At 40.9% G+C, this 26,567-nt stretch overlaps 1 protein-coding gene across 3 annotated transcripts in view; it reads left to right on the top strand.

The window, feature by feature from the left end:
• Nucleotides 1–26,567, top strand: part of reln (reelin) — a 119,783-nt gene that overhangs the window by 73,698 nt on the left and 19,518 nt on the right. For 2 of the 3 annotated variants that reach the window (XM_041795403.1, XM_041795402.1), the window contains exons 5-31: nt 5,732–5,764; nt 5,896–5,974; nt 6,124–6,220; nt 7,391–7,442; nt 8,606–8,714; nt 9,197–9,437; nt 9,717–9,862; nt 12,689–12,840; nt 12,989–13,104; nt 13,431–13,639; nt 14,084–14,212; nt 14,291–14,400; nt 14,545–14,611; nt 14,883–15,116; nt 16,142–16,303; nt 16,971–17,207; nt 17,668–17,860; nt 18,613–18,725; nt 22,327–22,464; nt 22,619–22,805; nt 23,445–23,650; nt 23,754–23,925; nt 24,170–24,376; nt 24,478–24,713; nt 24,810–24,967; nt 25,079–25,286; nt 26,067–26,143. In XM_041795403.1, the coding sequence (XP_041651337.1) occupies nt 5,732–5,764; nt 5,896–5,974; nt 6,124–6,220; nt 7,391–7,442; nt 8,606–8,714; nt 9,197–9,437; nt 9,717–9,862; nt 12,689–12,840; nt 12,989–13,104; nt 13,431–13,639; nt 14,084–14,212; nt 14,291–14,400; nt 14,545–14,611; nt 14,883–15,116; nt 16,142–16,303; nt 16,971–17,207; nt 17,668–17,860; nt 18,613–18,725; nt 22,327–22,464; nt 22,619–22,805; nt 23,445–23,650; nt 23,754–23,925; nt 24,170–24,376; nt 24,478–24,713; nt 24,810–24,967; nt 25,079–25,286; nt 26,067–26,143 (4,068 nt within the window). The remainder of the gene's footprint in view (nt 1–5,731; nt 5,765–5,895; nt 5,975–6,123; nt 6,221–7,390; nt 7,443–8,605; nt 8,715–9,196; nt 9,438–9,716; nt 9,863–12,688; nt 12,841–12,988; nt 13,105–13,430; nt 13,640–14,083; nt 14,213–14,290; nt 14,401–14,544; nt 14,612–14,882; nt 15,117–16,141; nt 16,304–16,970; nt 17,208–17,667; nt 17,861–18,612; nt 18,726–22,326; nt 22,465–22,618; nt 22,806–23,444; nt 23,651–23,753; nt 23,926–24,169; nt 24,377–24,477; nt 24,714–24,809; nt 24,968–25,078; nt 25,287–26,066; nt 26,144–26,567) is intronic. The other variant, XM_041795404.1, reaches the window with a different exon arrangement.

The raw sequence follows: 26,567 nt of genomic DNA, 5'->3' as shown, positions 1-26,567 counted from the left end.
GCGAGATTTAGACCTTACAAGGCCTTGGAGGAAGCAAGTTGTGAATGGCAGCAGACATAGAAGTAGCAGTGAGGTAATGTTAAAAGTGTAGTTTTCAGGAAAAAAACATGAGTAGTATAGACTAAAGCACCAATATTAGATAAGTTGTGTTAGGAATCATAACGCTTCTCTGTTTGGTTCAGTAGAGACTAGCAGACAGAAGGGCAAAGATAGAAAGCTAAAGAGACTCTTGTAATGAGAAACTTGAAGGTCATAAATTGCAGGTGATTTGTGTGTTTGGTAAAGGTAATAGGGTGATTAAACATAATTTACACAAAGAGAGAGGAAAGCGTAGATGTCCGACCTTGTTGTAGGCTAAGTCCTTTAATTGCCATTAACGCAAAGTGACTGTCTGTTGCTGAACTATGCCAGGAAATCTGAATTACAAATGAGAACTGAACACGCCAGGGGCAACAGAAGGCAAAAGGCGACAGAGAAAAGACGAGTGAATGGAGGACACTCACACACAAATGATCCTTTTGGTCTCTTGTGGATTGTCCAAAAAGAGTTGAACATTTTTTTTCTCTGCTCTACTGATTAAACTCTTTAGTTGGTGACTTTTTCTTTTCTCTGAATCAGAATCTTTAACTCAAATGAGCTGTCCATCACTTTTAAGAACACTTTGACTACAGAAGTACATGAAGGTGCCATGCTTTTAACCATGAGAGCTAAAAAATGTATCATGTTTGTTGCCTTAGTTCCCTCGTCATTGTCAAACTTCAGGAAGGTAAGGAAGAGGCCTGTAGACTCCTACCTTCCACCAGGATCAAACAGGCATCCCAAATTCAGCTGCAGAGTGGCAAAGAGAGTGCAGGCTGCTCTGAGCAAAGTTATTTCAAATCTAGGCATTAGCATTCAAAGTGGAATAAAAGATACAGGGCCAGCTCAAGCCACTTCAGAAGTTCATATGCTTAAGACTCGAGCTTTGAAGAGCTGGAGAAATGAAAGCTATCTAAAGCAGGGTTATGATCCATGGAGGAGAGGGAGGGAAGCTGGAAAAAAGAAAGGAAGGGACAGAAGAAGAGGAAAGGAGGACAGGCTGTTCAAATACTGTAAGAAGGCAATCAGAGCTGATCAGCCAGGGTGAAGGCTTTAAGAGCAAATGGGGAGATTAGTGAGGGAGATTGGAAAAGAAGGTAACAACGGAGTGTGAATGAAAGCTTAGCATGATAAAAAGATGGAGATGGAAACTAATGTAAATAAGAGATTAAAGGATAAAGAATAAAGGAGGGGCGGAATAAGCCTTTAACTCACAGTGGAACATCTGACATGTAGCTCTTTGGCTCCTCAAGAACAGAAAGCTTATCTGCAAGTTCAAGCAGATAGGTGTTTGTTTTAAAATTTTCTCTCTGGTGTAACTAAAAGCCTGTTGAAACATGAGCAAAGGATGGATTTGTGTGCTTGTGTGTCGTTGCATATGTGTGAAATCAACTGTCTCACAGTTTTGGGGGATGCCTGGTCCCAGACAATGTTGTTTCTGCTGTGCCAGCACACTGATTCAATCCGTTCCTTCATTTAACATCCAATTCATCCCTCCAACGTCACTTTCAGTTGGCAGTGATCGAAAGCCCATTACTTACGTTTAAACCAAAAGAATGGAAAAAACTATTTGTCTTTTTACTTGTTGAATCAGGAGACAAAACTGGATTAAATACCTTGCACAAGAGTTGAGCAGTTTGTGGCACATATCAACACATTGAAAACTAGTTTTGACAGCTGTCTAGAGATGCTTTAAGCATGACATGGGAAAATGCAAATTTCTTGGTTTTAAATGGGTGCAAGTATTTGAACAGACAGGCTGAAGGATGAAACAGAGGATCACTTCCGCTCCTACTGAGCGACTGTAAAAAGACTCATTAAGCTTGGATGAGAGAAGCCAAGTCAGGGGATGATGAGAGGTAGGGCCTGGCTTGCAAAGGGTGCCTGTTTTCCAAAGGGTGGAGTGGTTGTGGGTATTGCTGCAGGCCGTCCATCAGCTCTATCTCCTGACAACAGGGCCAGCAGTCCCTGCTTTCTGCTTGGCGTCGCCAGGTCCTCTCATTTCCAGTGAGGGAATAAATCAGCTCTTTATGGGCCTGGCCGGGTGCACTGCACCCCAGATGGATTATTAAAGGGACATATAACTCAAAGAGGCCACTGCTCCCTGAGGGACGCCTGATCACAACGCAACTGAGGAGGGACGGGTGGCCTCCACTCCCCCACCGCCTCGCCACCCTCACAGCCTGCCAGCCAGCTCACCTGGCTGAGTGCCGGTTTGTCTGCTACCCCTCACTGCTCATGAGCAAGAAAACTTGAGATCTCTCAAAAGTCTGTGTTTCCCTCTTACATCCTAATGGCCCCCACAAGCCATCTCTCTTAATGTTTTCCCTTTTTCCTCTACAATCTTCTTTGGCTTGTTTTTTTTCCAGTCATATTTTTTTTCTTTGTTATGTCTTGTACATGGAATTACCTGACTTTAAACTGAAGGGAAGTAGAGGATGCCTGCCTTGGATTTCCAAACTCAAACGTATGTCAGTCAACTTATTTGCCAAAAAGCTGCTCACAAAAATCACAGAAAAAAGCAAAATTATCCTGTCACATAACACTTTCCTTGACTACTTCTTACCTTGCCATAAAATTGGAATTGTGTATTACCTGAAATCCTACTTTAGAAAAGAAACACTGCTAAAAGTGGTAACTCAGAAATTGGATAATGGTAGTGAGTCTTGTTACTTTGCCAGTCTACGCTCCACTCACCTATGATTGTTGTAACAATGCCACTTGAAACTTACACAAAGGCACTGCCTTCCAGTGAGTGGAGTGAAGTGGCAGCATCTGACCTTGGAGAACCATTTCTCTCCAGTAATTGTAGAAGCATAAAAACAACAGCATAATGCATCCTGGTGAGCCAGTAATTGCAACCGCAAGTTAGTTGGTGGCAATGCAACTTCAAACGGGTTCACGTCTTTTAGGATGTGAGTCAGACAGGGAAAAGAGCAAATGAGAGGAGAACAAGGGGAGATTGGAATGGGTGGGTGCAGGTTGGGGTGGGGAGTAAGAGACGAAAGAGAGAAGATTAGAGCTGGAAGATGTTGAGAAGGGGGAGAAGATTAAACATGACTTGTGCCCTGCGCTCTTTGTGCCGAGATGTCTGAGTCTGCTAAAGCTTACGCTCATTTAGTCTCCCCTTGGATATCTTCAAACTCTGCTCATCAGCACCCATCTGATTTCAGTCCTGATGGAGTTTACTGAGAACCACTTCTTTTTTTGTTGCTCCTGTTTATATCTGTGCCTAAGTGTGCAAAGTAGCACAGAGGGCTGGGTCAGCGGCGGAAGGCAAAGCTGTCTGTGTGCATTTTTGCACTTTTTCATCTGTGTGTGCGCATGTCCCTCTGCATGCTTGCGAGAATATAAGCCCTGGCCAGGGAGATACAGGCATTAGCAGAGATGAGCTGCAAATAGAGGAGGCAGTAATTGAAGTCTTTAAGAAAGTGAGAGGGGATTATTCCGAGTGAAATGAGCGCCACTGTCTGCTCCCAATGAGCTAAGGGTTAGGCAGAGAGAGACAGAACGCGTGTGGATGGAGGGGTGGGGAGAAGCAAGAGATAGTGAACGAAAGGAAGCAAGAGAGATAGCAGAAGAGCGTGATGGAGCATGGAGAAAGAAAACTGTAAATGAGGCCTTTTTGGAAGCTTGAAGGGATTATCCACCCCCCACCCCCCAAAAAATGGCCTCCTTCCAGCCAAATGGCCTCCCTAGAAAGAGTGACTGTATGAGAGAGAGAGGAGAGAAGACCAAGGAGAGCAGAATATCAACCAAGCATTTATTACTGTGTGTCAGCTTGAGAGGGTGGATTACCAGGAATTGGGTTTTAGTACATGCTCTTTTAAGGATAAATTTGTAAGACACACATACCCATGTAAACCAAGAAATCAGCTGCACATTTCACTTTTTATTACAGTTTATTTGGAATGTTAATAGAGAACAGAGAGAGCTTCAAATACTGGGATTGATAGCTTCTCCAAACATGTTGTAAACCAGCAGACATTTGAGGATTAGAGGGCAAGGAAAGGAGACATAGAGGAAGGAAGAAGGCCCTTTGATCTGCCTTTAATGGGCTCCATCTTCAAGCCTGAGTTCCAGCCATGGAGCTGAGCATAAGGGCCCACCAGAGAAGCAGCAAGTCGCAGCCAGCGAACCATCCAGCTTTGTCACACAGGCCACTAAGACTCCAACTTCTATAGTCAGCATGAAACTTAACCACCACTCCCTGAATACTAAATCCATTTCAAAGTGCCCAGGCACTTGGATCCATTGGGAAGAAGCGAAGACAGCTGACAAAATATATGGTTTAGGTGTAAATGAAGACATCTGCAAGGATTATACAAAAGTGTGAAATCTATTTTGTAAACTCTCCTTGCTTATTTTATGTTCAGTTGTTTGTGAGAGGTTTTAGTCGGGCTTTCTCGTATATAAGCCCTTCTCTTTGAGGAAGTTTTTGTATGCTTTGGAAAAAAGTCTTAAGTAACTTGAAATTGAACTTTAGAATAAGTACCTTGCTGCGTTATCTTGGTGCTTTTTATCAGGTAGGAAGGCTCACCCTGGATGGAGAATACAGTGGTAGATTATACTTCTCTTCTGTCTGGAATAAGACTCTCTTTAAGACGTAGCTGCTAGAGCAGAATATAGAAGCTCAGAGGGATTGAAAGGTGATGTGAGCTTAAAGGTTAAAACCACTCTGCACTTCTACATTGTATGATCATCAGAAGTTAAACCAAATTCTACAATAAGGGGTTCAACAAAAACTCTGTGAATTTATCTTACAATAGAAAACAAAAATGTGCAAATTGACTTGAATTCTCAGTGGCTGAATCTTAAATATTTAATCCACCTGCTGATCTCTTTTAATGGGTCAGGTCAGAGTTAAGTAAATCACATCTATTGAAGCGTGTGATATGAGACACCTGACCTGTGCCTTTTGCATCCTCAGTGTTCCCCTGAACAAATCTATTAGAAAAATTTCTTATTGGTTCATTTGGTTTTAAACCAAACTTTATAGGTCACACTCAACTTTATGTCATATATCAAAGTTTTACAAAGTCTTCTTAGTGATTGAGTAAGAGCCAGTGTATTTTTTTGTCAAAACCATGTGTGATTCATTAAGTCTATACTTCCATAGCCTTCTATTCACCTCCCCTCTCTTCTCAGAGTTATGTTTCCCCTGAGAGAGATTGATGGTTGAATGTGTTAGCAAGGCAGTGGCCACAGATTACAGCACACAGCCGCCTCTGGGGAGAGTGGCGGTTAATTGGCATTGAACCGTTAATCATGGCCGCTCGGCCTTTCATTACTGAAAGGAATTAACATCAGCGGCCTGGAGACTGCAGCCACGGCCAACCAGGACACAAGGAAAGTTTCTTTCCCTTAAAGATGATTGAAGAACTGGCCTATCCCCAGCACTTGCTGACTTCTACTCTTTATTCATGCAATTAAAAATGCAAAACTTTATAGATGTGAAAAGTCTCAGCTGTCTGTACATTAACTATTGATGTTGAGTTTACACAAATGCTCATATATAAACCTCTGCAGCTGTGGAAATCCCTCTGAACACTGCCCATGAGTAAAGCTCAGTGTTGGCATCTGACGGACAAGGTCCAAGTTGTCACCATGATGTAACTCACAATATTTACTCTCTTTTTCTTGTCTGTTTTAGCTCCAACAGAGTCCCCATTGAGACCAAGTCTTGGTGAGTCAGACTGCATGCCTATGTTTCTTCTCCTTTGATATAATAATCAGCCAGGTAATTACATCATGATAAGACCTGATTTGATACAGGTTTGGTTTAACTGTAAGCATATGGTGTATGTGTTTGTTTAGTGGAGCTCCATGGGAAACACACTGTGCTGCGTGACGACTTTGACTCCAACCTCCAAGGAGAGCTGGACCCAAGCATCTGGTAGGTGAAAAGGTTAAGACTCCTCTTGTAGTCTTGGGGTGTTTTTGCTGTCTGAGTCTTCTGTGCTTTCCAATAAAGTTTTTTTTTCCTTTTTAATAAGTCATTCTTTCTTATCTCTTTTCTTCTTTTCTCTTCTTCTCTCCTTGCAGGTCTGAGTGCAGCAACTGTGAGGTGGGAGAGCAGTGTGGTGTGCTGATGCATGGCAGAGCAGTCACTTTCTGTGAGCCCTTTGGGGAGCGAGAGCTGGTAGGTGCCATGTTCAACCACACTGTGACCACTGCACATTTTATGACCCATTGACCATACATTGAAGCCAACCACTCTATAGCCACAACCACAGCTTCAGTAAATTACAACATACTGGCTTTAACCACTGCAGTGTCTCATTTTTACACTTCTGTGTTTCTGCACTCTATAAAAACTTCTACTAAGTGGGGCTGTAGTAAAAAAAATCAAAGTTATTTCTAAATTCTGGCTGTAATCTGACTTTTTTTAAATGAGTTTTAGGTAAAAGCATGCTCTTAGCAACAAGATAGATAACAAATTTACCAAATTCCCTTGATATGCATCTAGTCAGCAAAGCAGCCTTAGATGAAACACATCTGTTTTGTTGGTTTACATGTGTTTGGCTTGGCTTGACCTAACAAAAACAATTAAATGTACACTCAGAGCAAGGGCTCACCCTTGTCGACTCATGGTGGGACATGAGCTTTTCGACCAAACAATCAACCATTCGAATGGAAGCTGTCAGCCCTAAAACAAATATAGCAAACAGTGATGCACTCATATTGGTTTTCATGCCTTTAGTCATTTCTCTGAAGTTGATTTCAGACTGTTCATTCTGTTGGAAGAGATTAAAGGCAGTCCGTAGCAGAGAATTGTGTAGTTTCTCATGTTTCTATGTGCTCCTCTGATAAGCATTTTCTTTGTCTGTCACTCCTCCAAATGTTTGAAGCAGCTGCCTGGCAGCTCTTCTTTCAAATGCAACAAGCATGCACATCCAAAAACACAGAGAAATCTTCACACAGATGAATGCCAATGCAACAATAAGGACATACATTCAAGCATGCACTGCAAATAATTAAGTTTGCTGGAGTCTCTCTCTCTGCAACTCATATGCACACATACATAAAACACATGAAAGATAGTGTGTTATATGGTGTACTCGTTTATACTTTTTGGTATTAAAGTTGTCCTTCTCTTGCAGTGATTAAAATGTCTTAAGAAGGGTTAGAAAACTTGAAATCATTGTTGAATTCTGTCACTTATTCTTTGAAGTAGAGATAAATATTTCTCCACTTCAGCAATGGTGTTTGAAGAATTCCCAGCTGGATTAAAAGTTGACATTTTCTCAAACTTATGAAGTTGAGAATATTTAAGGACAATATCTTACATTGCCCTGTGTTTCTTCCTTAGACAACTGTACCTCTCAACACCAGCACTGCCTCAGTCCTACAGTTTGCCTTGGGTGAGTATAAAATCCCCACATGCTTTGCTAAAAATGACTACATAATGATAAGTTTTGTGCAGCAGGTTCATTTTAAAAGACCCTTTTAGTATGATTTAATACTATATTAGCCCTTAATGCAATAGTCCATCTCTTTGTCAGCCCAAGAAATAGGGTTATTTTGTTAGGAAGCTGGCTGGTACACAGTGTATTGGTATATTTCTTCCTCTTTCTCTTTGCTCTGCCTCTCCTATCACTATAATGAATGATTTACAATATTCTGGACAGACACCCAGAAGGCCATGGCAGAGTTTTTAGAGGTGTTGTATTTTTCATGTCCATTACATGCATCTGTTGGTCCTCAGGGGACTGTGACAGGGAAGAAAATAACAGTGCATACTTAGTGACAACCCCACTGACCCCCAGCCCTCCTTTATTTCTCTTTTGCTCTGTTTCCCACCCGTTGTTATGTCTGGCCTTACTCTAGTTTGTGGGTCATTTATTTGAATTTTCAATGCAGGAGTGTTGTGCAGCACAGTGGTAACAGGTTAATGTACGGCTGTACTTAGTTGAGATGGAACTGCACAGTGGGATACTGACGGGACGTGGAAGCTGCACACCATGAGGCAATGTGAGAGAAGGGGGAGAGCGGGGGATTTGAGGGCCAGTGGGGTTGGGACATGGGGGTTAACTGCTTCCTCCATTAGCCGCCTTTGACCCTGACAGCTACCAAAGCATGCACACGAACATACATTTGTGCAGGTGCAAGAACAGTTTGATCCCACAGAATTTGTCACACAAATACATCCACATAAACAGTATGTAGTCATAGTTAGCTAGAGAAACTTGGTTCAGCACTTGTCCTCTGATCATGTCTGCCCAGCCCTTTCATACAGCCTGATAATCTCTGTCAGCCCTCTTAAGCTGCTGATCTCTTAGTTCCACCATGACACCATTTAAACATAATTTTCCACTTGGCTAAGTGAGGGAATGTGGGCGCAATCAGTCAGAAGAAGCCACCATGCCGGGCCTGGCTGCCTGAGGGCATACCAGTGATCATTGCTCTGCTAATAAAATTGTACAGTTGTGAAAAGGAAACTGGATAACACTTTCTTCAGCTGCCTATCAACAGGAGTGTGTTAACAGTCTTATATATCTGTCCTCTGTGTGTTTATATTCCCCAGGCTCGGGCTCCTGCCGGTTCAGTTACTCAGACCCCAGCATCACTGTGTCATACAGCCTGAGTGGCAACACCAACACCTCAGATGACTGGATCACACTGGAGAAGATAAGGTCTCTCTCTCCTCTTTTTCCTTCTTTTTGATCTATCCCACAGTCCTTCCATCTGTTATAAACACCCGCCATCACTGTTTTTCCCCTTGCTCACACCTCCCCCTCTCAATTTGTCATACCTCTCCTGTTTCTGTCTCTATGATCCCCCTGTTTTCATCCTTCTATTCCTGCCTCTTCTGCTTGGACACATTCATAATGTATTAATTATTTATCTTACTGTAATACTAACCTGTAATACTGGCATGTTATTCTCTTGCGCTGACATAGAAACAAGTCAAAGGACATCTATATGATAGATTGGTATCAATCAAATATTTTTGTTGTATGAACAGGCATTAATACCTCTATGTTTGACAGATTTAGCTCTTTTAATGATCAGTGAAATGCTATTTGATGCATAGGCATACTTCACAGTATTATATTTACACAAACACCATACACATGTTCAACAACACACTAATGGTGTTTGTTCTCTCCTCAAGAGCCCCGACCAACAGCAGCACCGTCATCCACCTGCTTCCCTTGCCGCATAAATCCAGAGCTGATGGTGTTCGAATTCGCTGGTCTCAGGAGGTCCCACAAGGCCCCGAAGGCTATGAGTCCTGCTGGGGTTTGGATAATGTGCTCTTGGTCAATGCTGCTCATAAAGCCCCCCTCATGGAGGACAATCTCGACCCTCCAGATACTGCCAACTGGCTTTTCTTCCCAGGAGCTACTGTCAAGGTACAGTGATAAAACACTCAGAATCCATATTTTTTCCCAACAAGTTCATTTAATTTTAAAAGGATGAAAACTCAATGCCAAAAATAAAGTACTGACCCTAACTGATAGATAGTTACAAAACTTGCCATTGCTGAAAGACTGTCTTTCACGACTTATTCTCCCCTGCATGTTAAAGCAGGGCATGAATCTGTTTTTACTTTACAAGGGATTTTCTGAAAAAATAAGTTTATTTAAGTGGTCTCCCATTATATGTCTCATGCCTGTGTTCTTATTGGTCAGCATGCCTGCCAATCTGAGGGCAATGCCCTGTATTTCCATGGTGGTGAGGGAGTTGGCCAGAGCTTTGCCTCCACCAGAGACATAGACCTGCATCGTGAGGAGGGAAGAAGCTACTGGGAGGAAGACTTTGAAAGCCCACCTTCAAAGTAAGTCAAAATGGTGGTTACGCCCAGCCCAGGGGATACTAAATGTAACATAGGGGTGACCCCTCCTACTAACCCCGACCACAAAAGAGGCAGGAAAAGACTTTGCAGTCCACAGAAACAAAAATCTAATTATTATTTTCTTTTTATCGATACACAATTACCTTAGGGATATGTGTATAGCTTAGCATAAAAAACCAAAAACACTTTAAATTACATACCTTACCTATCTGTAAACAAAAAATATATTATATAGCTAAATGGAACTAACAATTACACTAACAATTACAAATAAAAGACGAACTGGATAACTGAAACAAAACTTTACAGCAAACAGACACCCAATACATCACACTTTATGCATACATAAGTAAGGTAATATACAAGTTTATAAAAAGCTTTGTAAAGGGATTTCTGACTCAGGAGATCTGGTATTGAGTTTGATCCATTTCAAAGAACAAAATATTAATTTAAAAAGTTCTTGTGCTTCATATAGGCCAGACAAGGTCATCCAGCTGGCCAGGAGGTTGGTGGTGTGTAGTTTTCTAGATCACCTCCTCTCTTCAGTCTTTTGACAGGATGGAAAAAACAAGGTTGGTTTCAGCTTGGCATGGGCAATAAATCAATTTTAACTATAAATCATATTTATACAGCTCCCCTTGGGCTTTGACCAGTTCAGTATGGGTCGGGCTTGTTTAAAACACCATCAGATTGAGAAACATTTGGATAATTTGCATACCAGCTCACTGAACAGATAGTCATTTATAAATTGCCTGTTATAAACAGGGTAATGTAGCTTATTACTAACATAACTGTTCTCATTCTAACTTATTTGTTAAATTGCTCTGTTTATATGGGGAAACATTTCAAAGAAATAACGAAAGTAAGTGTTGTACTTAATATTGATATACAATACAATATTATTCCTTACGCTACTCCCAATACTAAATACCCCGCTAACAAGACATGGTGCACTTTAAAAGGCAGTCCACTTTAACCAGAGAAATTTGGTTTACTTTAGTTAACTGTCATTAATAAATTAAGGACATGTTTTTTGAGCCATTTCCTTTTCATTTACAGTTTTTTTTCAGCAGTAAAAATAATAATGATAATAATAATAAAATAAAATCCTAAATTGGGTTTAGTGTAAAAAAAAATCATCATAGATTTTATTTTTTGGCCATATAGCCCAGCCCTAGGATCATAAAGGACATTCAGGGACCCAAAAAGAACAAATAACATAAGGCTTAATGACTGTTGGGTCACTAGTCATATGTTAGTTGATGTGACAAGCAGCATGTTGCACAAGTTTAAGTCAGACTTGCACAGGCTCACACAGGTTAATGCCATACCTCTGACTGCTACAGAGACAACTCTCCATCTGTTAAAAGTGAGACACATACACACACACACACACTGGACTGCAAGGTGGACAGCAAGGTAACACTGTCAGAAGCACTGCAAGAGGTAGAGAGATAAAAGAGGAGAGATGATAGATAGTGTTACTGCCAGAGAGTAATTAACAGCCCTCATGCACCAGGTCTGTCAATACAGTTTATTTAAAGCAGAAGTGTGTTTCTGCGGGCAGCCTGTAACCTTACGTCTTCCTGCTGCATGCCAACATGCTACACTGCATGCTAATTCTCACCTATGAGACATGAAGGGCTAACCCTGAGTGAGGCCTACAGGTAGAAGTTTTGTTTGTGTTAATCGTACACTCCATTTAGTGTAATTTAACCCAGTGATGGCTTTGACAGAGGTACTGTAGTTTATATTCTATGTCACAAAATACAGAGGAACGAGGGGGAGGGAAAGTGAGAGAGAGGGGGAGAGGAGGTAGAAGAACGCAGGAGAGAGCTGACATACTGAGTTAACTTCTGTCAGTGCTAATGAGGATGCTCTCTCCACTGAGCACAAATATGTGTCTGCATGTGTGTATATGTGTGACAGTGTATGTGTAAGCCCTCTTCCAGGTGATTTATGCCATATTTCTGGCATAGTAAGTTTGTTTACTGGCAAGGTGTGAAATATGGCAAGTGCTTACTGACTTCAGTAATACTTGAGACTCCAACTATAAACATAAGTCTTCAGCACTCATGTTTATGTGTCCTGATAGTCAACAAGGTCTCATTTGGGTTAAAGAGGATGTATATGCCTTTTTTTCCCTGTAAAACACACCATATCACATGGAATGAGTTTGAAATGATGCAGTAAATAAATGTAAAGCCATGCCTCATGCTGCCTTCCATACAGTACTTTTGTTTACCTACTTTGAGCAAGCAGCTAAAAAAAGGTTTATCCTGAGCTAAAAGCCTGTCAAATTAAAGTGTTTTTGGTAATTGTTGGTACACAGACTCTAAAACAGTCTGTCCAACAGGAAAAAAAGGCATTTTAAAGTTTTCCATCATGCAATAACCTGTACAGATTGGTACGATAGTCATTTAGGAACTTCTAGAACTTATATACTGGAGTCACACTGAGTAATATGATTTTTTCTACCTGCTTTCTCTGTGTTTTTGTTTGTCTGTTTGTTTGTTTGTTTGTTTTTTGTGAGAACTAACACTTTCCACCACTAGATTTGGCATTTTACACATTTGCAGCAATACCAGAGACATATAATAAATGTATACAGACCTTGCAGTGTAATTAGATCTTATATCAGGCTTTTTCAAAAAAAAAAGGAAAAAAATTACTTCATATTGTTGTGAAATGTAATCCTTTGGTTGATAATGTAAACTACCAATATGTTTTTTTAAGAGTAGAGCAAAATATATCATGCAATACATATGAAGCTTTTCAAGCCTGCCCTCCTTGTCTTTTATCTCTAAGCTGGGACATTGAGGGAGCTGTCTATGGAACCCAGTGTGGAGAGATTGAGTCCGGCTCAGCACTGGTGTTTGAGAGAGAGGGACGGAGGAGGGTGTGTACCCCCTACCTCGACACCACATCGTACGGAAACCTTCGCTTCCACTTTACCATGGGTATGGATAATACTCCATCTATTATACATGTCATATATTTGTCATTTATTTTAACAAGACTACCTTTATTTAGCATATCAGTGTGCATTTTTGTAGCCCTTCCATGATTTTGCTCCCTAAACTAATTATGAGTTATGTTTGTTTCAAGGAGGTGGTGACTGTGATCCAGGAGAGTCCCATGAGAACAATGTGATTGTGTTTGGAAGATCTGAAGGACGAAGGGAACGTGTGGTGCTCGACACACTTCCATACTCTTCTTACAGGGTGAGACATGTACAGCATTTTTACACAAAATAAATCATCTTAAAAGTCCCCTTATGTCTCTTTGGAAATATACTTCACTGTTAAAACATTGCATTGCCATCCTTGGACTTAGATTGGAGATATTTTTCATGAGACACAAACACTTTATGATTAATGGGTCAGTTTCCTGCAGGTATTGAATTTGCAAAATAATGATATGTTTTATATTTGCTTTAAAGTAGTTAAAAGTTGGGAAATTGGGTAGTGAAAACACTGGCAATATTTTCCTGTTTTCCAAATTTGATCCTTCTCTAGTTTAATTTTTCTCTCTGTACTTCCTATCCCAGACTCCTACAGTGGTATCCGTAGCGCTGCCCACTGAGCTACAAACACCAGTTACCCAGTTCTGCTTGGAGCAGCAGTCACATGGAGGTGCCAACCGCCACGTATGGGCCGTAGACTTCATGCAGCTGCTCCCTGTGCTGCCTGGCACTCACACACATGTTGCTCAGTTCTCCATCAACCTAGGCTGTGGCTCTTACCAGCCTGCCAACAGGTATGGCACACAAAACTGCGTTAGGCTTTTTTTTTGTGGAAATGCTGCCCCATTTTGTATCAAATCATGAATTGAGCTGAGAGAAAGGACACCACATACACCATGTACTTGATTCACTCACTCATAATACTGTTAAAATGGGACTGGTGCACACTGAAAACTTTACATAAAGCTGTGGTTTTTCCAAGAAGCTCAGTTGGTGTCTCAGGAATAAGTAACATGAGTTGAAGGAGTTTTTTAAGATCATGTTTCATTTATTCTTGATAGGATCCTCAAAGTTCAAAGTGTTGCTGTTATTTGGAGCAGTATATGTATCAAATGTCATACTGCAGAGGGGATAAAGATACAGTCTTTACAAAAGAGCCCCTTAAGATATCAACCTGTAATTCTTGTATCATTTTACAGTATTCAGTGTTAAAAAGTTCATCTTCTTTTATTTCTCAGCGTGAGTCTGGAGTTTTCCACCAACCAGGGTCGCTCCTGGTCCCTTCTACATACTGAGTGTCTACCTGAGCTCTGCGCAGGACCCCATCTACCTCATAGCACCATCTACTCCTCTGACAACTACAGCGGGTAGGAAAATACATCTGATAGTTCATGGATTTACTCTATCTACATGGATTTATATATGTTTTTTTTCTGTCTCCCTAGATGGACCAGAATCTCTATCCCTCTGCCAAATGCTGCCCTGACAGAGACAACCAGGTTCCGGTGGAAACAGTCTGGCACTGGTGTGGGCAACATGTGGGCCATAGACAATGGTTAGTAAGCCTAGAAACCTCCTCTGTATAGTTCCTAACCTATAAAATATAGTCTTGACAAATATTATTCTTAGGGCTTGCTCAAAAACTGACTCTCTTTGTACAAATAAAAAAATTAATTTCCATGTCTATGTTTTGCATTAGTGTATATGGGTCCAGCCTGTCTTCGTTTCTGCTCTGGAAGGGGACATTGTTCTCGCACTGGCTGCAAGTAAGGATCTTTTTATTAAACCAAATAAATCCAGTGTGCTCCCTTTAAAACGAATCTGCTCATTATCCACCTGGTACCCTACAGCACAATTCACCATTCAAGATTAATCAAATTGTATTATGGTTATGATTTATTAATGGATTTCATTATCTCTGTCTTCTTTTCTCATTTATACCCGTCACTGTTTTTCTTGTTCCCCTTCCCGTATCTCCTCTCCCCTCCTCTCTCCTCTCCCCTCCTCTCTCCTCCTCTCCTCTTTTCTGCCTCCAAGATGTGATCCAGGTTTCAGTGGTCCAGCATGTGAGCTCGCCTCTCAGACCTTCCCAGCCTTCCTGTCCGAGGGTTTCTCCAGCCCACGCCTCTCCTCCTATCACAGCTTCTCCTCTCTTCGTGGGGCTGAGGTCAGCTTTGGCTGTGGGGTTCTGGCCAGTGGCAAGGCCTTGGTTTTCAACAGGGACAGCAGAAGACACTTGGTCACCGCTCCGCTGGACAGCTCCCAGGCTAGGTAATGATGCATCAATGAGGAACAGGAAAAGAAATGTGAAAGAAAAGTTACAAACAAACTAAAGTGTAACACATTCATACTCTTGTGAAAACATGAACTCTCAGATCTTTAGCATGCATGCATGCATGCCAGCAGACTTTGATTTTGCTGATTTTGCCACCTCTGAAGTACTTTGTAAAACAGTCTTCTTTACTTCTGATTTATACAGCAGATGTTCCATCCAGTCAGCTATCCGTTCTCCTCCTTCATCAATAACTCTGTCCGTCATACTATATGCTGGTAGATGGATTGTGATCATGGGGAGGACTGCAGATGAGAGGAGAGGATAAAAATGGTGGGGAGAAGGATAGAGAGGGAGTGATGAAGTTAGATATGGCATCTGTGTTAGATTGATTATGCCTGTTGCGGCTCTCTGTGTGCCACCTGATGGCCGTATTTAATGCCAGTTTCCTGGCTGATTGAGTGAACAGCTGCCTGGAAGAGGAAACGGCTTCACAATTGGAAGCACAGATCAGGCAAGGACAGAGAGAGCTGGGGGGTGACTGGCAGCTGAAGACATATGATGGAAATTACAATAAATATAACATTAGTATTATTGATAATAGCAGGTCTGCCTAAACATAAATGTAGTTGTAAGAGGATGAAAACTTGTGCTACATTAGAAGTATGTACTCGTTAATATGAATGCATGGATATGAACTCTGACTCTCTTTCAATCTTTCTTCCCTCTACCTTCTCCCATCTAATTTTGTCCTCATTCATTTAATCATCTCATCCATCATTCTGTCACCTCCCTCCCACCTCTCTGACTGTCTGTTTATCTTCCCCTTTACCCCCCTCCCCCCCTCACCTTTACTTCCTGAACACATTCCTGGTCACCTCACTTTTTCTTCTCATTTATCAACCTTCCCTTTCTCTCTCTTTCTCGTCATTTCCAAACTTTACTTCCTTTACTTCTCTTCACACCTATCCCAACTTCTTCTTGCTTTTATTTTCTCGTCAACTCTTGCTGTCATTCTCTGCAGGTATCTACAGTTCACTCTTCGTCTGGGCAGTCGTAGCACCCTGAGCTCATGTCCTGCCCCCGACCAGCCAGGGGAGGGTGTCCTGCTGCATTACTCCTCAGACAACGGCATCACCTGGACACTTTTGCAGCACTACGCTTACCAAGGCTTCCATGAGCCAAGGTAGCTCATATGATTATTACTTGTATGCTTATGAATCCTTAGAGACAGTGTAACTCCATTAAAACGCACATTTGCACTGCTGATAGTGTGCTGGAGGTGTAAGCCATTGGGACTCACTAAGTCTGTTAGTGCCATCCATGTGTGTAATGAAGACAAAGTGGACTGGGTTCCAGCTGTTCAGGCTGGGTCTCAGAGCTCTTCATCAGTAGTAGGAAGGTCAGCAGGACCAGGTGAGACAGGGACATGCTTTACTCTTTAACCAGCAGGTGCAAGCACAAATTTTTACAGTATGTTTGAACAAGGCAGCGTGATAAAGGTCAGTTTTGACAAAGAGAAAAAAAGTGTTGATGACATAGTGGGCTATAAGACATTGCAAATAATATAAGATGTTTTATTCATAAATGTTTGTTATCATGACCATCTGCATGGTGTAAGAATCTACTGACGATTGTCCAAGTGTACGGTATTTATGAACAACAGACTGTGAATATGTGGGCTGTAGATCAGAGTCACAGTCTGAGTCACAGTTTAGTCAGCTTGTGTGATTAATTCCTGCTTAAATATTTGCAATTTTTCTATCCTATAAGCTATGGATAGGGCTGATTCTGTCAGATGGTTCTTAACTATTGGTCAGTAAAGTTGAGTAATAATCTCTTTCCCTGAACAGGATTGTGTCAGTGGAACTCCCAACTGGTGCTCGCAAGTTTGGTGTACAGTTTCGCTGGTGGCAGCCGTATCACTCGGGCCGCGGTCACGATGTGTGGGCCCTGGATGAAATCAGCATGACCTCTGTTCTGTTCAACACCATAAGTCTAGACTTCAGCAACGTCCTGGATGTCACACAGAGTCTTGGCTTTTATCTTGGCCATGTCCAGCCCTACTGCCAGCATGATTGGACCCTCAGGTAGAGGACTTAACTAATGATACATTCATCTATGTCTCCCCACCTGTATCTGCTGTAATTTTCAGTCTTTTATGTCTATTTTATTTGTTGTAGTCTGTGTGTCTTTCTTAAAAGCCTAACCAAGGACAAGTTCACAAATTAGCAATGGCTAGAAGTCTTTTATAGATTCTATCAGTTGCAATCTTATTAGATGCAACAATGTGTATGTATTGTTCAAACTGATATAAAATGATAAATAAGATAAATGCATTTTTTATGGTTTAGTAATGGCATTTGAAATCATTTTTTTGTTTTGTGGAAAGCTTGCTTTACTAGTTTTTGCAATTTATTTTTTCTAAGTTAAAGTAGATATGAGAGAAAATATTTAAAATGATTTCTGAGTGCATTGAAGGACACACAGTAACACATATTCGTCTGTATTTGGCTTACACTGTCATGTCCACTCTTCTATGTGTTCCAGCTTCTCCGGTGAGCCCAGCCCTGGCTCGAGTATCCGTTATGTGGAAACTCAGTCAATGCAGATTGGAGCATCCTACAGTCTCCAGTTTTCATTGGTCATGGGCTGTGGTCGCGAACCTTCTCCCCACATTGATACCCAGGTCCGCCTGGAGTTCTCCACCAATCATGGCCTCACCTGGCACCTAGTCAAAGAGGTAGGGAGCTTTCAAAGTTATTCAACATTGTTTCTCATGTTCAAGGATTCTTAACTTCCTGTCTTCTTGCAGTTATCGCTGCCTGAGGCAGACATATTCTATGAGTAAAACTTGTAAAAGTCATCTGAGAGAGAGACAAAGAAACATATTTATCATCATGAATATTGATTTAATGATTATGGTCCCGGTCTTAATGTGTAAATAATTGGTCTTTAAATGTGGCACTTTTTTCCATGAAAAATGATCACAATGACTTTTTCTATCATCCTGCTATTAGTGATTATATGGCAATACTTGAATCAGCAAGGAAATTATCTTCTCATGATTCAGCTAAGATTTTCTGTGATCACAACTTGCTCATAAATATTCATAAAGCACCAAAGTCTCTGCCAAGATTTTATTGGTTTTGGAATTAAATAGGACATAATGATTCTTCTATCAGTGAATTTTCTCTAATTTTCCGATGTGTACCAAAATGAGAGTGTAACTCTCTAAATGTCCTATTCTGTTAATCCTTGTCTTCTAGTGCTCAAGGCCAGAGACACCATAATCCTGCATTGTCTATCTAATGCCTGTTCTTTGAGGGTACTGCAGCCTCAGAGGGATATTGCAGCACATCATGCCTTCTCAGAAGAACATTACCCACAAAAACCCAAACTGCTGAATAAATAACTTATTAATGTGTAATCAGCACTTCGCCAAAAAAAAAAGTCTCTCTTACTTTTATTTTCTTCCTCATTTCCGTTTCTTAGGCTTGTCTGCCTGGCATGCCAAGCTGCTCTGAGTTTACAGCTCCCAGCGTTTACCACCCATCAGAGTTTAAGGACTGGAGACGGATCACTCTTTCTTTGCCTCAAAAGACGTGGTAAGAGATACTTCTGGAAAATTAACACTAAAAGAAAAGTTGTGCACTCTGAGAAAAAGATTTGAAATCATGCTGCTTTTAATTTTATGAAAATAACAAAAGTCATAGAAAAAAATGGTAGGTGGTATCCACTCATACTAAAGAGAGGAGATGACTAGCAGGCATATTTTGATTTGTTTCCAACACAAATGAGGATGTAACTATTAAGAAGCACGTGGGGATGGGTCATTTGTAACCCTACTTTAACTTTACATATTTAGATCACTGGACTGGATCTGGACTCTCTTAGCAACCTGTAAACTTTACTGTAAATATGTCAGGGCTAGCCAAAAGGCTAGATTCCAGCTGGAGTCCTTGCCAGATGTTAGAGTAGGCCCCCTAAGTCTGGCCACAAACTACATGATTTTAAGCCTGATTTTGGGCCAGATTTGGAGGCATATTACAATTAGAGGCTCATCAAAATGATTATTTGTCTGAATAATTCTCAAGTGTATGGTGTTAACAAGATTGTTTTACTGCTCCAAAAAGCATTGTAGCCTCCCAGACCTTAAATTAATATTTACAATTCTGGGTTGGATGTGTAGAAAGAATGCCCTCAACAGCCAATGAGAGCGAGTATGCTGGGTAGCGCCACAAGCTGGATGTGACGTACTTTTAGTGCTCACAGACAAAAACACAGCTTTACCTTTTTTCCAGTCAGGAATGCATCCTGATTCTTTTCATTCGTTTATGATTACTGTAATTCCAGGACAGCCTGTTGTTGAGTGACTGAGGATATCGATAGTAATCCATGTTGGTTATTCTTCTGAAGTCATGTTTGATGATGTGAGATTCTGTGAAATCTCATGTGTGGGGAATCTTCACTGTGAGGTTTTTGGCAGCTCTCCAGTGGTCTGACAGACTGGCTGAGTTGTCATGTCAAATGTGCGCTCAGAGGATAAGATGAACAATCGTTTGAAATTGTCTGTCTATTTATGGTCTCCTGTGTTTTTAAATTTGTTTAGTGTTTGGCCAGCCTAAAACTAGACAATAAAAACAAGAAAGAGAGAGGGAAGGAAAAACATTACAAAATAAACAAGCAAAAAAGAGTAATAAGAGTTCAAGCAGTACCTGGCATTGAAACATTTCTATAATCTCTGTATAGATATTACATGACAATGTTGGAGTGGGTGGGTAAGTAGCCATAGTTACAAAAATATATAAAGCATGCATGACAAACACAAAGCGGCAGGAGTAGATGTTAAAGAATACATTCAACATGCAGGAAAAGCATTTAAAGTCCTTAAAACTCATGTATGGAGATAAGAGACTGCGACTCAGCAGGATTTTAACAGATCAAGTTGCAACACAAGCAAGATACACATGCACACATTTGAGCTATTTTGAGCGTAAACAATACAGGAAGTTTACAATATTTCTAGTCACTTGATAAGCTCAGATTAGTTTCATAAGAAACCATCAAACAAGTAAATCTCTAAGTATTGCGGGGTGGGCTTAAGTTAGGTTTAGGTTCCATGAGTATCATTTGAAGCTTACAAGCCTGTAATTACTCAGTTGGAATGGGTAACAGACCTAAAACCTACTCTGTAAAGTCATCCTGAGCAGTTCATGAGGAGAACATGTAATATTAAAGCCCCTGCCCACTCATTTATCAACTCAACTAATCATATAAACCTTTCTCACTGAGCACCGTGACCTCCACCTCTATTTCCTTCCACTAGCAGCTCCTAAATAAAGGTGGTCTAATCTCCCGCAGAGTGTTATGGGAGGTCACGGTGTCATGGCAGTAAATGATAATAAAACAGTCACGGTGAGCTCTGTATGACCAGAAGGTGGTCTGAGTTGATATGGGTCACCAAAGCAGCAGACCAAGAAACCTCGATGCTATATAATCCCCAGAATACCTGACTATCTACACTTCTGCTAACATTTGTCATCACTGCACATGCCCAAACAGCGAGCAGTGATAGGCACACGCATGAAAAAACATGAACCCACACTGTACACACAATCACATCCAGTGCCTACCTGTAACAGTGATTATTTTATGATGATACTGCCCTCTCAGTGACATTCATATCACTCAAATGCATCGCTTCCTGTCACACACAAGCACACACATGTAGACATGCAACATGTGATAAGGTTTATCTTCACCTGCCACAACACTAAATCCACAAATCTCTACCCCCTGCAGAGAGGGGGATTAGTGAAAAAAAACATGACTTTAACAGAATAGTAACACTTTATTATCTACTTTTTCATGCAAAGGCAAAAAATTGTCTTTACTTGCATGTGCACACACTATATAAACTGTTTATATAGTAAGATAATACATTCAAACAAATAAGGTGGCACATTTCAAGAAACCACAGAAGCTAGAACTACTGCCTATGATTTATATGCTTCCTACAAGGTATAGAATTCCCAGGCAGTGAGAGTACAGTGGTCGGTCAAGCAGAAGGGCTGTGCTGGTTTCTGTGTAGAAATGTTGTAAGAAGGGTTGAACATGAACCCTAATAACCTTAAACTTTGACCTCCAAAATCTGTAATGTTTGAGGAAAAGAAATGAGAAAGAAATGAGACGATATGTTTACACCCAAGAGATGAACAAAAGGTCCAGAATTCTTCACCTTTAACCTGCAAAATCTAAACAACTAAATCTTGAGGCATTGTGTACATTTTTGCCAAGAATTGACTCAAAGCATTTTTAAGGTTTTGTGTTTACCAGAAAGGCCTGGAAGGACAGAAAAAAGGATAGCAGGAAAACTCCAACCATGACTATTGCTGGCATGGAGGCATAAACACAGCATGCACAGAACTAAAACAGACAGAGTAGAGCTACCTTAAAACAAGGCACCAGTTGTTAAAATAGATGCTGAAGGGGAGTTAAATATTTATTAAAAATTGCTCTGTGCAGTATTAGGCAGTAGGCTGACTTTAGAGTGTCCTTACTGATTAAATATAGAGTGGCAACTGGGACAAAGGATTTTTTTTCAATGCCTTTCTCTCCATGAAAGGCTCTGCATCTTTGTCCTGATGGCAAAAGCTGAATGTGTTGATTTAGTAGTTGGTTGTCCATCTATCCATTTACTATACCGCTTATCCCGTTGGGGGTCGCGGATAGTTGGTTGTGGTACTCTAAGATTTCAGTGCGTTATTTTGATACCTTGCCAACGCAAAGCATTCCCGATAACTCCAAAGGAAAGGCACAAATTATGTTATGTGAAGTTACACCTGTTTCCTTTACTTTCTATAGGCATACTATTTCTGAATCATTTACAATACTGAGACAGCTTTTAAAACACTCTTTTTCTCTTGAAAGTACCAATTCAGGCAGCTTTTAAGGGGCACCAACTTAAAAAAAACTCTATTTCAGTATCAGAAATGATACCCTAAATTTTTCGCAGCAGTGAGAATGTTGAGTATCTTTGCATCCTCTGAAATGCAGGGATTGATAAACTTGTATTACTTTATGAAAAGATGGCCAGTTATTGTCTTCACTTTTTATTTCATTCTTGTACTTTTTGTCTGTCATTAACTGTGTGAAACAACTTAAACTTTATGTTTGTCTACATATGTGTTTACTTCTTGCGTTCAGGTCAAGTGCAACACGTTTCCGCTGGATCCAGAACTACTATGGTGAGCAGGATGAATGGGCCCTGGATGACATCTACATTGGTCAGCAGTGTCCTAACATGTGCCACGGACACGGCTGGTGTGATCATGGGCACTGCAGGTGAGTTTCCCACTGTGTTCTTAAAGCCATTTAACACTTGGACTCTAAATATACTCTATAAATAATGTTTGATTGATGTTCATTCAGACGTCATATGAAAGAATAGGTGGACACAGACTGTGATGACAAGTTTGTTCCCTGCCCTCTATTGCAGGTGTGATGATGGTTTCTCTGGAACAGACTGTCAGCCTTCCTCCCCACTCTCCTCCAGTGTACTGTCAGACTTTGAGTCCCAGGATGCACTGCTGGCCACATGGCAGGAAGTCATTGGAGGAGAAGTGGTCACCCCTGACATGGGCTGTGGGGTGGTGTCATCTGGATCATCCCTGTACTTTAGTAAGGTACAATAACTTTGAAATTGTTCATGAAGGATACAATATATGGTCCTTTGTGTGTCTGTTTTAGTGATCAGGGTATAAATCAAGGCTTAGGTCAACAGATTCTAGTAGTAATTTTTTGATTGAGCAATACCACATGGACCAGTAAAAAGTTTTGACCAACAATATTTTTCAAGACTGCAGAGGTTTTGAACATTTTCTTAATCTACCATTAACTATGGCCCTAATATGAGACAGAATCAGGCGTACAGTTCCTGTAATTGTCCATTGGCATTGGTGGAGATCTAGATTAACAAAACTATAGAATTAATGTTGCTCTATCAAAATTTACTAATGCTGAGGAATTTGCAATCTTTGCTTCAGCGCTTGATGAAATCCCTGATTACTTTCTATTTATTCCTGCCAAAAACTGTCGACCTACGGACCTCTTCCTTGAAAGAATTTCTAAATTACAACACATAGCTCCAAATTTACATGTTGCAGCTGTTACCAGGAAACAGACTTCCATTTTATGCTGTAGCATTTACTCCAACAACAGAGGTACTGGCAAAACAAATATTCACTTTTTTCAGACCTGGAAAGCCTCCATTGTAGGTGGGACACCCTCTCATATGTACTACTATGTGTTTGCTTTGTTTACAGGCTGGGCTGAGGCAGCTGGTAAGCTGGGACCTTGACACTGAATGGGCAGAGTTTGTGCAGTTCTACCTACGGGTGGGTGGAGACTGGGCAGAGTGTAACCAGGCAGACAGCAGGGAGGAAGGAGTGCTTTTGCAGTACAGTAATGATGGAGGCATCAGCTGGGGACTCATCGCAGAGATGTACTTCACTGACTTCACCAAGCCCCGGTGAGAAACCTGATATTTTATTAGTGCACAAGATCTGTTTTTTCTGTTTTTTAAATATTGAGGTGATTGTATATTTATTAAAACATGGCTATTTCTTTCTCAGCTTTGTCCACTATGAGCTTCCCTTGGCTTCTAAAACTCCATCCACCAGGTTTCGCTGGTGGCAGCCCCTGCACTCCGGGGAGGGTTATGACCAGTGGGCAATTGATGATGTCATAATTTTATCAGAAAGGGAAAAACACATCATCCCCATGGCAAATCCAACTTTACCACAGGTCAGAGACTATCTGAGGTTTTTAATTTGCTTTAACCTCCCGAAGCAATGGAATTATTTCATTTGAATTTCCTATCTTTTCTTTTAATGGAAATTGTAGCCTTAATAAGAAAGAACAGCTGAGAAATCTTGAATCTCTCTGGGGGAGTTGTACATTTATTTAATGGAAAACCCGTCTGGTGCAGACATTTATTCCTTACAGCATATCATAGTAGTATAAATGCTTTTCTCTTTTTTCTTTATAGAACTTTTATGAGAAGCCAGCATTCGACTACCCTCTAAACCAAATGAGTGTGTGGCTGATGCTCGGAAATGAAGGGATGGAGAGAGAAAGCAACAATAGCTTCTGTGCCCCCACACCCTCTGCCATGGTGTTTGGTCGCTCAGATGGGGACAGGGTGGCCGTCACCAGGGACCTGGCGCTACGTCCTGGTTATACCCTTCAGTTTAAGGTACCCACATGGAAATACATTTTCAACATTTGGACATTAAAAGAAACACTCAGTGCTACTTCATCCTCATGTCAATAACTTGTTCTGGTTTCCTCCACCAGTTGAACATCGGCTGTGAGTCAGAGTTCAGCGCCTCTGCCCCAGTCCTGCTGCAGTACTCCCATGATGCCGGTCGTACCTGGGCACTGGTGAGAGAAGGCTGCTACCCAGGAACCCCAGGGACAGGTGTCTGTGAGGGCAGTGGCCGTGAGCTTCGAGAGCCCACTGTCTACAATACTGGAGACTATGAACAGTGGACGAGGGTCACCGTGGTCATACCACGCAATGTTGCAGCCAGGTAGCAATAGTAGTTTTTTTATTTTCATTTTTTTAAATGAAATTTGATAGTTAGAATTTAACAGCTTTTCTCTCTCCCCTTCCCCTCATTTTCCAGTAAAACCAGGTTCCGCTGGTTTCAGGAGAGCAGTGTGTACAGAGATGCCCCCCCTTTTGCCTTGGATGGGGTCTACATCTCTGAGTCCTGTCCAAACCACTGTGGTGGACATGGAGATTGTATTTCTGGAGTCTGCTTCTGTGATATGGGATACACAGGTAAAGATATTACAGAGTGAGAAATTAAACTGAAAGAACAAAAAAGTTGCATTAGTTTCGTATCGTCATGTTTTTTTTTTTACTGAAGCAGTTTACTGATTTTTTCCACAGTGGAGCAGGACAGCTGTGTCCCATCAGTAGCCAGTCCCACAGAGCTGACTGAGGGCTTTGAGGGTAAGCTGAGCCCACTGTGGCAGAGCCTGAGTGGGGGACACATTGGAGGAGGCTGTGGCATCATTGGCGAGGGCAAAGCACTTTACTTCAATAGTCCTGGAAGGAGAGAAGCGCGCACAGTACCTCTAGACACAACCAACACCAGGTGAGCCGCTTTCACACCTTTAAACCTCTCTTCTGGAAATTGTGAAAACAAGGTAAATACAGTGGTTAACAAATTTATTAGGTCACCTGTCATATTTGTCTCAGAGACCATCCAGCATCATGAAGTGCTTTAATGCGGACTCTTTTATTTTTGGTGAGCTCTCCATATCTTACCAATTTGAACAGGAATGAGGAATTTCAAACTGAATTCACCTTTTTATACCCAAATTTGAGCCAGCTCACTGGGCTTCTCTGAGAAGTCAGAAATTAATCAAGCATAACATTCAACCACTAAAACTATTTTTTCTGTTAAGGAATGCAAGTAAATAACTATAATTTGACATATTAATCAAGAAATAATAATGTGATTTACTATTTTTTCAGCTTTTTTGTAAATCAGTAAATTTGAAAATTCATGGATAACAATAATAATGATATTTTAGCATTAAAAATATCATTTGGGTTAAAGAGCTTCTACATATTGGTGTATTAACCATTGCAGAAACATACAAAATGATTTTGGTTATTACCAATGCTGTTAATTTAGGGCAGCTGTGGCTGTGTATTTTAAAAGCCCAGCTAGGGAAGGGCATTGCAAATTAGCTTAGGTTACAAATGCTGTAGTGTGTGGCAACGGTTTACTTGCTCCATACTTGTCCCTATACAAATAAACATTAAATAAATAAATTAGCCTTACTTTGGGTGGTGGTCTAATAAATTTGTTAAGCACTGTACATCGATGTCTGATGTTTATTAATGTGTTAATTCTGTTTGCATTCAGGCTGGTTCAATTCTACATACGAATAGGCAGCAAGAGTTTGGGGCCAACTTGCACCAGACCTCGCTCTCGCAATGAAGGTAACTATCACTTGGTGAACTCAGGCTCTTTGCTGCTTTCATGTGGTTGTTTCTTAACAGTGCAGTCTTAAAAAAGCACCTCCACATAGTTCATTCTTGTCACCATTGGTTTGTCTCCATCTGTTCCTTTTTACAATTTGTCTTTCAAGTGATGTTAGATCCAATGAAGACTGTGTAGGTACAGATGTAGTCCTTGTTGTCAAAGTTTTAGAGTAATGGAAAATCAAAGCAGAGTGTACTTGTTTTATTCTATACATCAGTGAACAGATAGTGGATTTCTAGCCTGCAGCAGTGCCGAGGGCTGAGTCTGATTGTTTCTGTAGCGGCAGATAAAACACTGCCAGCCTCCTTATCAGCATGGCTTATATAATCAGAACTTACAAACCGTTTTTTCTTCTATTGCAATTTATTTTCCTTACATACT

The sequence above is a fragment of the Cheilinus undulatus genome, linkage group 9, assembly GCF_018320785.1.
Source record: "Cheilinus undulatus linkage group 9, ASM1832078v1, whole genome shotgun sequence".
NCBI lineage: Eukaryota > Metazoa > Chordata > Actinopteri > Labriformes > Labridae > Cheilinus > Cheilinus undulatus.
Note: the sequence above shows the minus strand (reverse complement) of the source record. Positions and strands in the feature narration are given on the sequence as shown.